Genomic DNA, 14612 nt, shown 5'->3' with positions numbered 1-14612 from the left:
CCTAATACACACCAATACAATCACATGTATGCAGATTTTCAAAAATAAAATTGAAGGACTTGGATATGAAGCTGTTCTGCTAATTTTTGATAAACCTTTTTGTTTATAGCCTCGCATGGGCTTCCTTCGCTTGCTGTATGGCTGCAGCTGTCACCACTATTAACAGATATACAAAAACTATTTTGGAATTCAAGCACAAAAGAAAAACACTGGAAAGGAGTTTAAAGATTAAATACAAGTTTCCTGATTATACGTCTCCAGAGAAATCTTGCAACGTGTATGTGAGCTCTTTTCACAACAGTACAGAGGACCCTGCACACCCAGTAAAAGGTTTGCATCACCTGGCCACTATTTCAGTTCTGTAAATTTAAACCGTATCTCAAGGCACCCTGTAAAACATCAGAAGGAAACAGTATTAATTAATAAAAATGTATATTTGTGTAGCATTAATTATTTTTCTTAATAAAGAAATTATATTGCCATGGATGTTTCAAGGAAGTCTTAGTATTGGAAAAGTAGATTCATCAGTCTCAGTTCAGAAGACGACAGTGACACAGGTCCTCCACTGCTGTCATTTTTAAACAGTCTCTAATGCTGATATAAAGTATGTGAGGTTGTTAGAATTTCAGAGCATTATAGATTTCTACCCTAATTCTTTATTGAAAAAACTGTAAAAAATTCCATCCCAAAACAAAAACCCACAAAGAGCAGGACAGCAAATAAGACAGCCCATATGTGGTGCATGGCTTGAATAATGTTTGTTATTAGAGGTACAATCTCTCCAGGAAAATCTGTGTATTACAGTTTATGATTCAAGAGTTTCACCACATGCATAGTGCTAGGATTTGCTGTGAAAGAAAGGCTAATAGAAGGAAGAAGCTTTCAATGTAAATATTACTCACTTAAAATGGCTAGGAAGGCAAATAAAAATGTGGAAGATACATGGGTTGTAGACACCACACAACTCACCTATGAAATTCTCTAGGTATGTGTCAGAATCAATTAAAATTTGATTTGTGATTGTTATACATAAGAATAATCTAAAATCACATGAAATATGGGGAAGTAGAAATGATTACGATCCTCATAGATGTGGAATAGGCAGCTGTTCCACTCTGAGGATCAAGGTGGAGCTTCCCCATGGAACTAAGCCATGTGTGCTTACTCTGTTGGATACCAGTTTTTCTTCATTGTTGTATGAATACTCCTGTGAATGAGCTCGCTAGTAAAAGCTCTCATGAACGCTGGGTGTCAGAGGCCTTACATAGTATATCGAGAAGCTCTGGGCTTTAGAAAAATCACTATACATTTTTTTCAGGCAGAACAATCCTAACATAAATATAGTCTGAACTTTTAATGCCAGCAGGATCTATAGTAGGTCAGTTTATGAACAGTGACAACGTGGAGCTGATAATAGAGTAGCACAATTAAAAACAATTATCTCAGAAGGAAACCATGGGCCATTAGTGGCAAGAGAGGAAAACTGAGAGACAATAAGGTCAGATAACAAAACAACATATAAGCCAATCTCAGAAGGGAGGTGGTGCCCAGCCTCTATCTGCTGTGTAACTGGCCCTTGGGAGTTCTGTGACCTCAGGACAGGCAGTTTGTGGGCAGGATGCAGGCACAGACCTCAGACACTGCTTGGACTGTTCCTAGCTGCTGGTGCTTGCATTTTGTGCAACAGCTCTGGGGTCTGCTTTTAGTTCTTCTGGGAGCAAGTTCAAAGCTTCTCAGATCCAGGTTGCAGGTGGGAAAAGCCAACCCCCAATAAGGGAGTTTCAAGCACTCATACAATTAGTGCTAGGAAGAAAACTATATGACTGCTGGACTTGCAAGCCTAGGGCCCAGAGCATTGCTTTTCAGAACAGCAGAAACTGCTGAAAGCAGTGTGTGAGCGCCCAGCACTGGTGGTAACACATCAGTGGGCATTGCCCCCAGCACCAACTGGAGCAAACCGTCTTAGGCACAGCGGAGATCTTGGCCCAGACTGGTCTCCCAAAGAAGAATTCAACTCTCTGGGTCTGGGGCTGCCGGGAGTGCCTGTGGCCACTTGCTGAAGCTGGAGCAGGTGAAAGCAGCACCCTTACCTGTAGAAGGTGTGCCGTGACTGAGAAGATCTATTGAAGTTAAAGATCTGTGGGAGGAGGTGAGAAGGCTGCATAGCACAAGGGATGATGAAAAAGAGATTGACGGTCTCTTCACAGAGACACTGCAAAGGTGAGAGCCCTGAACCCCTATAATGCACAGAAAGAACAGCCAGAGACTGTGCTCACTGGAGACTCCCAGGACGAGGAACGCTGGATGTTGCAGCTTCTGGCAAGAAAAGGATGGCTCTTTCTCCACTGGCAGGTCTGCACCTGCAGAATAGTTTTGGTCTCTGGCAGCAGGCAAGAGGCTGGCAAGCTCGCTCTGGGGAGCATTCAGAGCCAGCTGAGCCTGAATCATGCAGCAGAACCAGGGGAACACAGCAAGTGTCAGCAGTGGGACACTACTAGTGGGTCAAGGGTGTAGGTCACCACTATCTGGTGACCTGACTTGTTATCCAGGGATGTTTGCTGTTTGTTGGGGGCTATCTGAGGTGTTTCAGAAAGACTGCTGAAACCTGTCCAGCCCTTAGACAATGCCATGCTGATTATCCGTGTGGACACCAGTGATACTACTGGGGAGACCTTGAGCATATCAAGGGTGGCTATATGACTTGGGAGGGTGAAGTTGTAGGACATGAGGGCCCAGGTGGCGTTTTCATTGAACCTGCAAGGACAAGGCTTGGGAGTAGGGCATGGATCCTGCGGGTCAACACTTGATTGTGCACAACTGGGCCTGGTGGCAGGGGGTAGGCTCTGACAACCATAGGTCTCTCTCAGAGGATGAGGAATTGCTGTGGAGAAACAGGGTCCACTTGGTAAAGCTGGACAAAAGCATCTTTGTGATCAGGCTGGCCAACCTGTTGAGAAACACTTTAATCTAGGAATAACAGAGGAGGGAGATTTTGTCATGAGATCGAAGTTAACAGTGATCTTGCAAAAGGTGCAAGATGATGGGAAAAAATGAGACCTCAGGAATGATAAAACAGGGTAAAGAAAAACCCACCTGAAGTGTATGTACACAAATGCAAACAGCATGGGAAACAAGTGGGAGGAACTGTATCTCCACAGGCAGTCAATGACCTGCAATATCATTGGAATAAGAGATGTGGTTGCACAACTGGGCTGCCATGATTGCTGAAGCTTAAGTCTGTGGAGAAGGACTTGGGCATTTTGTTGAACTGAAACCACAGCAAGCTCAAAATGTGCCTAGCAGAAAGCAAGCCAGCAGTAACTTGGGCTGTATTGAAAGGAACATACCCAATAGATCCAGGGAAGGGATTATTCTTCACCACTTAGCATTCATTAGATGACATACAGAATATTGGGTCTAGTTTTGGGCTCCAGAACACTGGAAACACAGGAACAAAGTGGATTAAGTTCAGCATACAGCTGAGCACATGTGATATGAGGAGAGGCTGAGGCTTTTTCTGCCTCTCAAAAATTGAATCTAATATTTGGAAATATTTGGAACCTTTTTCTTCTGTTCTGTTTAGTACTGATTGCTTCTTTCTGTATGCTTAAAATACTATATAAACTTTTATTTTCAAGGTTTAAGTTTTGCTCCTCTACCCAATAGCAGAAATTCCTTTTCATCAGCCTATATTTTCCTGCAATCAGCTATTGGGTCCTGTCTTATAACAGCATCTGACTGTACAATTTAAAATTAGCATCATAATTTCTTCATGCTTTTCACATCCTGTGGAGATAAAATAAGTTATATGCAGTCTGCTAGCTTTGTAATTGATTAATTTATGGTCATTGTGCACCATTACTTCATTCACATGAATCTTAGAAAGAACAATTGCTATAGTATTCTCCTTATTAATTTAGCATTTAACCTATTTCCATTTTCTAAACACTCATGAACACAAACAAACAAATGTAAAGTGGCATCTCTGAAGAGTGACTGAGGTAGACTGGCATCTTATTGCACAGAGCACTGTGAGACTTGCAAAAGAATGTCAGTGAGGTATTTATAACCAAAGTTGTCTTCCGGTGCCTTCAGCAGGGTTTGTTTGAATATATGTTTTACTCTGCCTAACTTGTCCCCAGTTTCATTAATTTTCAGCATTTTCAGTATTTGGTATTCTTCCAATTTTTCGCATCCAGTGGAAAAACTGACAATCATATTCTCTGGCTGGCGGAATATCAACATTATCATGGCTGGAGACTAACTGCACGACTCACCCATACCTATAGACTCACACAAAATTATAGAATAATTTAAGTTAGAAGGTACCTCTGGAGGTTTCTGGTCCAGCCTCCCCTCTCAAAGCCAGACCAATTAGATGATGTTGCTCAGAGACTTAAGAAGTTGAGTTTTGAATATATTCAAGAAGGGAGATTTCCTCACCTCATTGGCAACCTGTCCCAATGCTTGCCTGCTGTAATTGTGTAAAAAATAGTTCCTACTATCTAATCAGAATTTTATGTATCCTGATTTGTGTCCATTACCTTTTTTTCTTCCACTGTGTATGTCTGAAAAGAATCTGGCTTCATCTTCTCTACACCACCCCACTAGGTAGCTGTAGACAGCAATGATATTTCCCCTTTCACCTTTAGAAAAGCTTGGTTTTATTCATTACAGCGTACCCAGTATTCTGAAATTGCCACCTTCTCTTCTGCAGATGAAAAAAGCAATTGCTAGAGAGTTTGGTATCCACTCAGTCCTTTGACCAGAACACAAGATCTTGATTCCTTCCACTTTTTTCTACTGTTCCATTACCTGTTTCTTTGTGATAGAGGAGTTTCCTTATAGAGGAATTATTCCTGATTCCATCTGACTTTCTGCTTTTCTGCCTTTATAATAACTGTGGTCTCTGTACAATACATTTTAACCTATCTCATGTTGGTCCTGAGGTGTCACTGATTAATTTACACCTCATCCAGGAACGTACATTTGTTGGTACCTACAAGATCTTTAAAAGATCTAATTTAAACTCCTCAATTTTTTTCTTAACCTGCAGTTTATAAACATAGACTGGTTAGTCTCTTCTATATGATCTTCCCTCAGGATTGTTTCTCACAGTGGTTTGCACTCCTATAAAGTACTGTATGCAGACAAGAGCTTTTAAATAATTGTGCAATAGGACCCCCATCCTGATCAACTCTTAAATCTCAGACCATCTGGTTTTCTCACATGCTAACCATTCAAGTTATATGTGTTTTGCTGGATGTCTGGTAAACAAATTCACCTGATGAAATGCAAGACTTCTTATCCCTATTTGCAACCCATGATTTCCTATTCTGGCTCTTATTTTAACTTCTGACTCCTAATTTGTAAACATCAATAATTCTGGGACAAGTTCTGGAACCTCATTAGTTGAAAACAGGAAAAAGAAAAAAAAAGCTTATCAAACATTGTGGCATTTTTATTCCTGTTCATTTGACCCAATCAATCAGCCTTGATGAATGTGGCATTGCAGTAAACTTCAGATGCCTGTGGCACAGATACACAGATCAACAGTTGTGCTGGTTACCTAAGCTAATGAGAGAAATAGGCACTTCTAGGATGCAATTCATGTTTTCCTAAGCTGTATGTCAGATAAATCACAGGTTACAGGCACCTGTTTCTTTCCACTGCCTAAGAAGGGGATCTGGGAGGTTAGCTCTGTGTAGGCTATATCTAGCACAGGTTTCTAAAATTAGACAAGAGTCTCCTCACTTCTAAGACTTTTCCAGTCGTAGCATTCTTTCAAATTCTTCCTTACTTCAAGGGCCCTTGTGTCCAGCAATGTCAATTTTCTTGGCCAACACCAAGAAATAGTTGATTTCAGCACAAAACATGTAAATTTAAAACAGTGCAACTGCAGCTCACATTAAAATAAAATTATGTGCCCTTTAAGCATGTGAGAAGCTGAGCCATTAAAATATGACTGAGGCCCACAGAAAATATCTCTTAATGAACTCATCTCATAATATTTCTTTTTATGACCATAATATTTTTATATGCAACATGTATCCACAGGTATTTAGACAGTGAGGCAAAGATGGACAAATGAAATAGAAAACTTCAGATAAAATAATAGATTTCCCCAGAGGGAAAAATATTACTTCAGAATTACCAGTGGAGAAACCTTGTTCTCAATATGAGACAAAAACACAGAATTATAGAAAAGTGTGACCCATTTAAAAGGTCACTTAATCCTTCTTTTCCTCAAGGCAGGATAAACTAAAGCTGCATTGCTTTTTTACAGATGTCTCATTAATCTCTTCTTTAAAGCTTCCAAAGACAGGCATTCTAAAATTTCTGTGACAATTTATCCTTCGTGTTTAACTATTTTTAGCAGAAAATTCCTTCCCTGTAAATCTCCTTCGCAGTAATTTTAGCACATTGTCCTACTACAGCAGAAATAGAGAACAGTTTAGTTCTATCCTTTTGGCAGCACATTTTAGGAATTTGAAAATTGTTTAGATATAACTTTCTTCTACTTTCTAGATTAAAATACATCTGTTCTTTAAAAATTTCTTGATAGATCACAGCTGTTGTTTTACCTTTGTCACTTTCACCACTTTTCACTGTGGTTTCTTGAACTGTTACACATTTTAAAAGTGAAATATTCAAAACCAATGAAGAATTTCTGCTGATATCTAAAAATTATGAAATTGAGCAGAAGGATTATTCAGCTTATTTTAACATTCAATCCACTTGTTTTTACAACAAAGCAAGACAATGTTGATTCAAGTTTAGCTGTGATGTCCTATGATTCTCTGATCCTTTTCTGATGAAATTATCAATAACCAATAATTAACAACCAAGTTATTTCATATTTTGCTTTTGTGGAGCTGTGAAGGGCTTGGCTATTGCTGAGGTACAGACACAAGTATAACTGAGATGACAGCAAAAGGCCCTTTGTTTGAGGGAGTAGAATTCATATGAGGAGCAAGAAAATGTTGGACAAAGTAGATGTTTGACTTCATAGTCAAGGTATAGTCATTCAAACAATAAAATCCCAGTGCTACAACATAAAATAGAACAAGCTCCGGCAGGTACTGCAGTAACTGGCTACTTCTCACTAGTTGTGAACTACTTCCCTGACTGGGGTAGAGGTGTGGATGTTTCTTGAAGCCAGAGCAATTGAATTAGAGATACAGGAAAAGATTAACATCCCCGCAAGATTATAACCATGTATCCCCTTGCACTGAGGGTTCCTTTCATGTTTGGTGACTCTTACTGATAAAAAGAGGTACATAAGTGCAGCTGGTGTTGAAAGTTATATGAGCAATGGGACTTGTAACAGCAAGTGCAGTCTGGTTGCATGCTTTCTGAGTAAGTATTTCTTTTGTAGGTATTCTGCAAACAAGGCATTTTGACAGTGGCTGCAAAAAAGCAGGTGGTCATGATCTCTGTGAATATTGATGACACAAGAAAGGCCGGGGAAAGGCTTGGGAGACAGAATTTAAGCTCTTAGATGTTGATCCTGAAGATCAGGACACCTGTTCATTAGCTTTATTTATATTCTGGTTCAGCTCACAGGATAAGACAAAAAGTCCTCAACATGAACTGGGAAAACGAGATAGGAAAGACAAGCCTAGAAGGACTAGGAGTGAGAGAACTTTGAGAATATATGGAATTTACACAACTGACATGAGCAATGGCCATGCTCACCTTGGACATGAGCACATCCATAGCAGAGTGGACAAGGGAACTCAATACTCTGTAGCAGTCAGAAAAATATTTCAAAGCCAGGAATTTGCATAAGACATGCAAAAGAAGAAAAGAAGTGAAAAACCCAAGAAACACCTATATGCCTGTCTGTGAATGCAGATTGTTTATCTATCTCGAACGCTGCATGCAGCTGTGGCCTGTCCACCTTAAAAAAAGAAAAAAAAAAAGATAAAAAAAAGGAAAAAGATAAGGTAAACCAAGGAAAGATATAAAGAAGAACAAGAAGAATAATCTGGATTTCTTACAAACAGAGAGTGAATACATACCAGGGCTCTCCAACTTGGAAAACAAGTAACTGCCTGGAAAGTACGATGTGCATGGATGACTGGGAGTGAATGAATTGAGTACCATTACTTTTTGACTCTTCACAGTAAAAGAAGTAGGAGGTATCAGAGAATATTATCTGACACCAAGTTTAAAATAAAGATTAGGAAGTCTTTTTTTATATACGATTAGCCCCTTTTCTCAGGGATGGAATGTTTCAAATAGGAATTTGAAAAGTTTGTGTGAAAAATTGATAGTTTAACAAGATGCAGAGACAGAATCTGTTTCAAACTGTGTAGCAGATTACCAGAACCTGGGAGAGTATAATACAGTGAGCCTCTCCATATTATTGCCTCATTCTCATAATCCATCTTTTAAACATGTACTCCAGAGTTCTGTTGTAGATGAGACATTGAACTAGATAAGCCCTTATTTGGGCTCGATTTGCATATCCTGCAAGTACTTCCAAAAAGCACATCTAAGGAACACTCTGATCCAGGCTCTAACCCCATTTTCCACCGATTTTTACTCCTCTGTCTCCCACATCTTCCTACTTCCCCATCCCTTTATTCCTGTAAGTTCCCATAAGCCCTAGCACTGATAGACTATTCTGACAAATTGCTGCAGGTCCCCAGACTGTAATCTGCCTATATAGATTGGGAATCACTCTCTTATAACAGTAATAGAGGTCCTAGTAGAGTTTTTCCAATACTATTGTAATGCAAACAATGACATCTTGTCATATTCACTAAATCCAGAAGAGTAGAAGTCCCACAGAGGAATGTGTGTCAATGGTAGTGAATCACTAAGTGAGACATTGGCTGGTTTATGTTTAATAAGGTCTCCTGCTTTATTCTACCCATAGTGAGAAGCAGAAATCATCAACATTTGAAACACAAACTTCTTTTCAGGTCAAGAGCAGGGAAAAGAACTGAACAAAATCAATTTTCCTCTTCTGTCTTCAGCTTTTCCCTAATCCCTGAGGCAGTAATGGCAAAAAAAAGCTCAGGGAAGAAGGTGCGAATGTAAACTGCTGCTCTGGGGATAGGGTTGGCCATAAGTACCTCCTGCTTCTTACTGCTCACTGTGCGCAAGACTTCCTCCGCCACCTCCACTGGGTGCACACCATATGCCACCTTTCTGAAAAAGACTAAATCAGAGAGGAGTGAGAGCTACAGACAGACAGATAGATAGACAGGCACATCTGAGGGAATGGTGCTGAAAAGATACAACAGTCAAATTAGTTAAATTCCTACACACTTTCAATCCCTTACCCCTTCCCCTCATCGGTATGTTCCTAAGATCTTTTTACAATTTTGAAGTAAATTCCTCACAGCCCCTAAGAGAAGGAGCAACCTGAGTGCAGTGGAACTCTCCTTTGGGACCTTTCATGCTCTGTTCTTCCTCCATTCCCTATGCCTTGGGGTATTTATTTTCTCAGATAAAGTTGTCTCTTTCCATGTTCCTTCTCTTTCACCAAGCTCATCTGACCTCTCCAATCTCTCTTTTCTTTTGCTCCCCTAATCTGCTCATCCTTACTGTCATTTCCATTTCCCTATGCTCCTTTCTTCTCCCTGGGAAAAGCCTCCATACTGCTATATGGGCTTCATCTACTGTCTCTCTTGATGCGTCAAACCTTACATTTCCAAATAGATGCCTCCCAGTTGCCAGGTGCTGGTTGGCGATGGTATGAACAGATGAAGGTTGGATTCACAGTGCTGACAGAAATATCAAATTCTTCCATTTCAGCTCTAAGACAGTCAAAAAAACCTACAGCAGCATGCTTAGAAGCAGCATCTAAAAGAAAAAAAACACAAAACACATATGCATGTTTGGATATATGAATGCATGGATATAGATGTATGATAATGCTCCATGAAATATAAATGTTTGGAAAACTGAGCATGGAATGATTAGCCAAAAGGCAAAAGAACAGTGAATTATTTCACTCAGTGAAATTATCATATGACATATTTAAAACAAACAAAAGAAAATCATTTGAACAGGACAAGTATGCATGAGATATGCAGTGAGTCTCCCTATAAATGTCCAAAAGCATGTGTCTGGATTTCCGAGTTAGAACTAGTAGGTCCTGGGTTAAGGAATAATACTTCTATTATCTCTACAGTTTAAAAACACTTTTGGTGGATGGGCAGCTGTCCCTGAGATGACTCTCCACACCATCTGTGGATGCAGTTTGTGACACATCAATAAAATGCAGTGAAATACGTGTCCATTTCTGGAATTCAGGAGTACTAGTGTTTTGCAAACTAATTAGGCCTTTGCCCTGCAGCAACAATCCAAGATGCTTTGAATATTAAAATTAATATAACTGAATGTTAAGAATTTTTTTAACTGCTCTTAGTGCCTTGAGAATGGTATTAAAGAAAGATGATAGTATGTGAAGCTTGACCAAAAACCAGAACTATGTGTTAAGCACAGTAGAGCTGCAAAGCACTCATCCACCTTGTATTTGACTTGATTTGCAGTGAAAATCAGCGTGTGTATAATATAATCTAAAATATGGCAAGTGGGCTCTGGGAATGGGAAGAAGTTTCTCCCTTCATTTGTTTTGAAATTCTTTCTTCTGGCAGCTTCATTTCATGCAACATAGATATTGGTAGAGGCATTGTAAAAACCATTTCTGTTCACTGTTCTGCTACTCATGATTTTATACACAATACAATGTATCTTGACAGAATTAGCTGTTTCCCAGATGGAAACCATTCCAGATGTCTCATCAATGTGTTGCTTCTTTTCTGAGCCTTTTTTGTAGTTCTTGTACTTCTTTTTGAGATGGGGGACCAGAACTGCACACTATGTTCAAGATATGGGCACTGCATAAATTTATACAAAGGCATGAAAACAGGATTTAATTTTTTTTTCTCTACTGCTTTACTGACAGTTTCTGTCACTGTATTTTGTTTTCATGGAACTGTAAGTCACAGTCCTGAGGTCTCACAGACCTTTTAATTCAGAGCCCATCATCTACTCTGACCTCCTGCCACAGTTAAAAATATCTATTTACATCTATCCTGTATTTTTTTGTCTACTAACTTTGCATTTTAATAATGCAAAGACCTTTCATCATAATTCTGGACAGTTTAGTTTCATTAGGAGCTTTGGATGAAGGAACTTCTTGAAAATTTTCTGGAAAGCCAAGCAGAATACAATTACTACATCTCCTTTTAAACTCGTGCACATAAATCCATTAAGAGCATGAGTGTCCCTCTACAGAGCGGTAGCTAATATCTACCAGTATGTTATAATTATACACTACTTCATTCCCCATTGTGATTTCTACTAATATGCCAGTACAGATGTTAGTCCTACAAGTTTCCTGAACATGTCCTAAGATCATTAAAAAAACCTTACTATCACATTTGATATCCTCTTGTCCTCACATACCTTAAGCAGTAGTTCTACTTTAAAGATAGTATTTTAACTATTTATTCTTGAGTTCCATTTCTTTCAAAAATTTTCAGCCAAAGTGTGTATTAATAGTTTACTGAATTAAATTTCAAATTAGCACTTTTAATAACCTATTATCAGTGCCATGGAATACTCACAATTTATGCATTAGAATCTACATTTTTGCTATGTATGACTTACAAGCTGCACGAAATGGAATTCCTATTTTTCCTTGGATACTGTTAATTAGAACAATTTGGCCAGTTCTTCTTGAGATCATGTTGGGAAGAATGGCTGAAAAATAAAACAAAAAGAAAAAAAAAAGAAAGAGACACATAAGTAAAAGAGCTCAGTGTATTTAGTGAAAAGAAGTGACAGATGAAGTGTAGATAGCACAAGATTGATGAAGCTCATCTCAAGACTGCAACCAAAAGTATCATAAAATCCAGTAGGTGGAAATTGAGTGTCTTCTGGACTTTACTTGGATTCTACATGCAGATTAGGGTGCAGTATTATCACATTTAATTGTCAGTCTGTCTGTATCCATGCAACAGTTGGAAAAAATTGTCTTTGTAACAGAGGCAGAGAGCACATAAATAACAGAGTCACCATATGCAAAATACAAGCAGCAGATATTTTAAAAAATGTATTTCCAAACCCAGACACTCTGGTTTTGATCCTCTTCACCTCAATTTCAATCCATTGATTTTCACAGAATTGTTTTGGTTATAGTGAGGAAGGCAAAAATAAGTGCAAATGAAACAGTGTAATGTCAATGGCTTGGATCTCAAGCTTTAAGTGGCAACAGCAAAACAGGAAAAAAAATTAAAATACCTTTGGTTAATGTTATAGGTCCAAAATAGTTGGCATCCATTATCTTTTTATCAAGTTCCAATGAAATGCTCTGCACTGCTCCTTTCACCTTCATACTTGCATTGTTGATCAGTATATCCACACAGCCATAGCAATTCAGGATTTCCTTAACTACATCTTGAATGCAGTTTATGTCTGAGATATCCAGAAGTATGAGCTTTGGTGCATATGTCTAATAAAGAAAAGACTAATTTCAAGGATACCTGTTGTATAAAAATTTATTTCTATTTAATTGTCTTGTAAATTAATTTACCTTGATGCTGAAGAAAATGCTTTTATCTTTCTCATAAAAAAATATATTTCTTCTTTTAACCCATGCTAGAAAGAAGGTAGTTCAGTTCATAGCTTCTATAAAGAAGGTATTCATAGACTCTGAAATTCAGATGTAGCAGAACACCATGGGAAGGGTAAACTGGACTAGCTCTACCCTATTGAGTTTTGTCTCTCTTGTAATCAGTGGAAATAGATAATAGACAAAAGCGGTGGTTCCTACCACACCAAGCTACTGTCTTTCTGTAAGCAGCAACTTTGCTGACCACAGAGTCTAGGATATAGTGCTTTGATAGATAATTTACATATACGTGGGGGGCCGTTGGAAGGTAAGAATGGGTTTTCATCTATAGGGTATCCAAAACGAGTTTGCATTGGATTAATTTCTGCAAAGATGTAGATTTTATCAGCTGTGGGACAGAGGAATGAACTCTGAGCACCTTCTCTTACTGTAGTACTATGGTGACATAATGCAGATCCCTTAGTCATCCTTAATATTTTTTTCCTTGTTGAGTCTGCACAGATTAACATGAACACACTACTTTTATGGTTATTTATACAAATAAATGAAGCTCACTGCAAAAAAAGGTCCAAAGGCAAATATTTGTTGGTCTAGTGAGCAATTGCTGTAAAAATAGTCATTCTTAACCGGCTGTTCAGAAGGGACAGGTGAGGAAGAAAGGGCGGAGGCATTGCCCTCTCTGTCAAGAAATGGATAGAGCGTGAAGTGCTGTCTCTGAAGAATAGCTACAAGCAGGTTGAAAGTCTATGGGTAAGAATCGGGGACCAAGGCAACAAAGGGAACCTTGCAGTTGATGTCTGCTGCACGCCATCCAGTCAAGGGGAGACTATTGATGAAGCCTTCTTATTCCAGCTACCAGAGGCATCATGCTCATGGGCTCTCATTCTTCTGGGGGACTTTAACCACCCTGACATCTGCTGGAAAAGTAACATGGTGAGCTGTAGGCAATCCAGAAGACTCCTGGAACACATTGAGAATAAATTCCTATGCCAGGTAATAGACGGCCCTACTAGAGGGGATGCCATACTTGGGCTTGTTGGTCATCACTGCAAGTGAGGTAATTGCTGACATCAAGATTGGAGGCAGCCTGGGCTGCAGTGATCATGCACTGATGGAGTTTGCAGTCCTGAGGGATATGGGGCAGGCAAAGAGTAGTCAGGACCCTGAATTTTAAGAAAAAAACCTCACAGCTCTTCAGGGAGTTGGTCAATAGGACCTCCTAGGAAACTGCCCTCAGGGACAAGGGAGCAGAACACAACTGGCAGAAGATTAAGGTCCCTTTCCATAAAGCACAATAACTCTCTATCCCCAGGTGTAAGAAAGCAGGAAAGGAAGGCAAGAGACCAGCATGTCTGTGTGGAGACCTGCTGGGCAAACTAAAGGGCAAGAAGGAAACGCACAGGCAGCGGAAGCAGGGACAGGGATCCTGGGAAGAGCACAGGGACACTGCCCAATTGTGTAGGGATGGGGTCAGGAAGGCCAAGGCGCAGCTGGAGCTGAACATCTTTGCCTCAGTCTTCACTGACAGTCTCTCTTCCCACACCTCTCAAGTGGATGGACTGCAAGACGGGGACTGGAGGAGCAAAGTCCCTCCCGCTTTAAGAGAAGATCAGGTTTAAGACCACCTGAGGAACCTGAACATGCACAAGTCTATGGGACCTGATGAGATGCATCCCAGAGTCCTGAGGGAATTTACTGACGTAGTTGCCAAGCCACTCTTCATCATATTTGAAAAGACCTGGCAGTCAGAGGGGAAAAAGGGAAAAATTGTACCCATTTTAAAAAAGTGTTGAAAGAAGGGCCGTGGGAAGTACCGACCTTTCAGCCTCACCTCTGTGCCTGGAAAGATCATGGAACAGATCCTCCTAGAAGCTGCGCTTTTTTTTGACGGCGAGGTGATTCTAGACAGTCAGCATGACTTCACCAAGGGCAAGTCCTGCCTGACCAACCTAGCGGCCTTCTATGGTGGAGTCACCACATCAACGGACAAGGGAAGAGCTACTGATGTCTATCT

At 39.7% G+C, this 14612-nt stretch overlaps 2 protein-coding genes across 2 annotated transcripts in view; one reads left to right on the top strand and one right to left on the bottom strand.

Annotated features, from left to right (window-relative positions):
- Positions 1–365, top strand: part of LOC104616915 (putative germ cell-specific gene 1-like protein 2) — a 12617-nt gene extending 12252 nt beyond the window's left edge. Inside the window, exon 5 of the mRNA XM_010282116.1 lies at positions 110–365. Within this exon, the coding sequence (XP_010280418.1) occupies positions 110–365 (256 nt within the window). The remainder of the gene's footprint in view (positions 1–109) is intronic.
- An 8499-nt stretch (positions 366–8864) lies between these two features.
- On the bottom strand, positions 8865–12478 carry DHRS7C (dehydrogenase/reductase (SDR family) member 7C; the record flags this gene model as incomplete). The annotated part of the gene is made up of 4 exons (XM_010282226.1): positions 8865–9172; positions 9664–9819; positions 11635–11727; positions 12268–12478. Coding segments are annotated over 4 exons (669 nt in total), but the record flags the coding sequence as incomplete, so codon positions are not given.
- Between the last annotated feature and the right edge of the window lie 2134 nt (positions 12479–14612).

The sequence above is a fragment of the Phaethon lepturus genome, unplaced genomic scaffold (genome assembly GCF_000687285.1).
Source record: "Phaethon lepturus isolate BGI_N335 unplaced genomic scaffold, ASM68728v1 scaffold4710, whole genome shotgun sequence".
Taxonomy (NCBI): Eukaryota; Metazoa; Chordata; class Aves; order Phaethontiformes; family Phaethontidae; genus Phaethon; species Phaethon lepturus.
The sequence above is the reverse complement of the archived record's forward strand: the minus strand, read 5'-3'. Positions and strand labels throughout refer to the sequence as shown.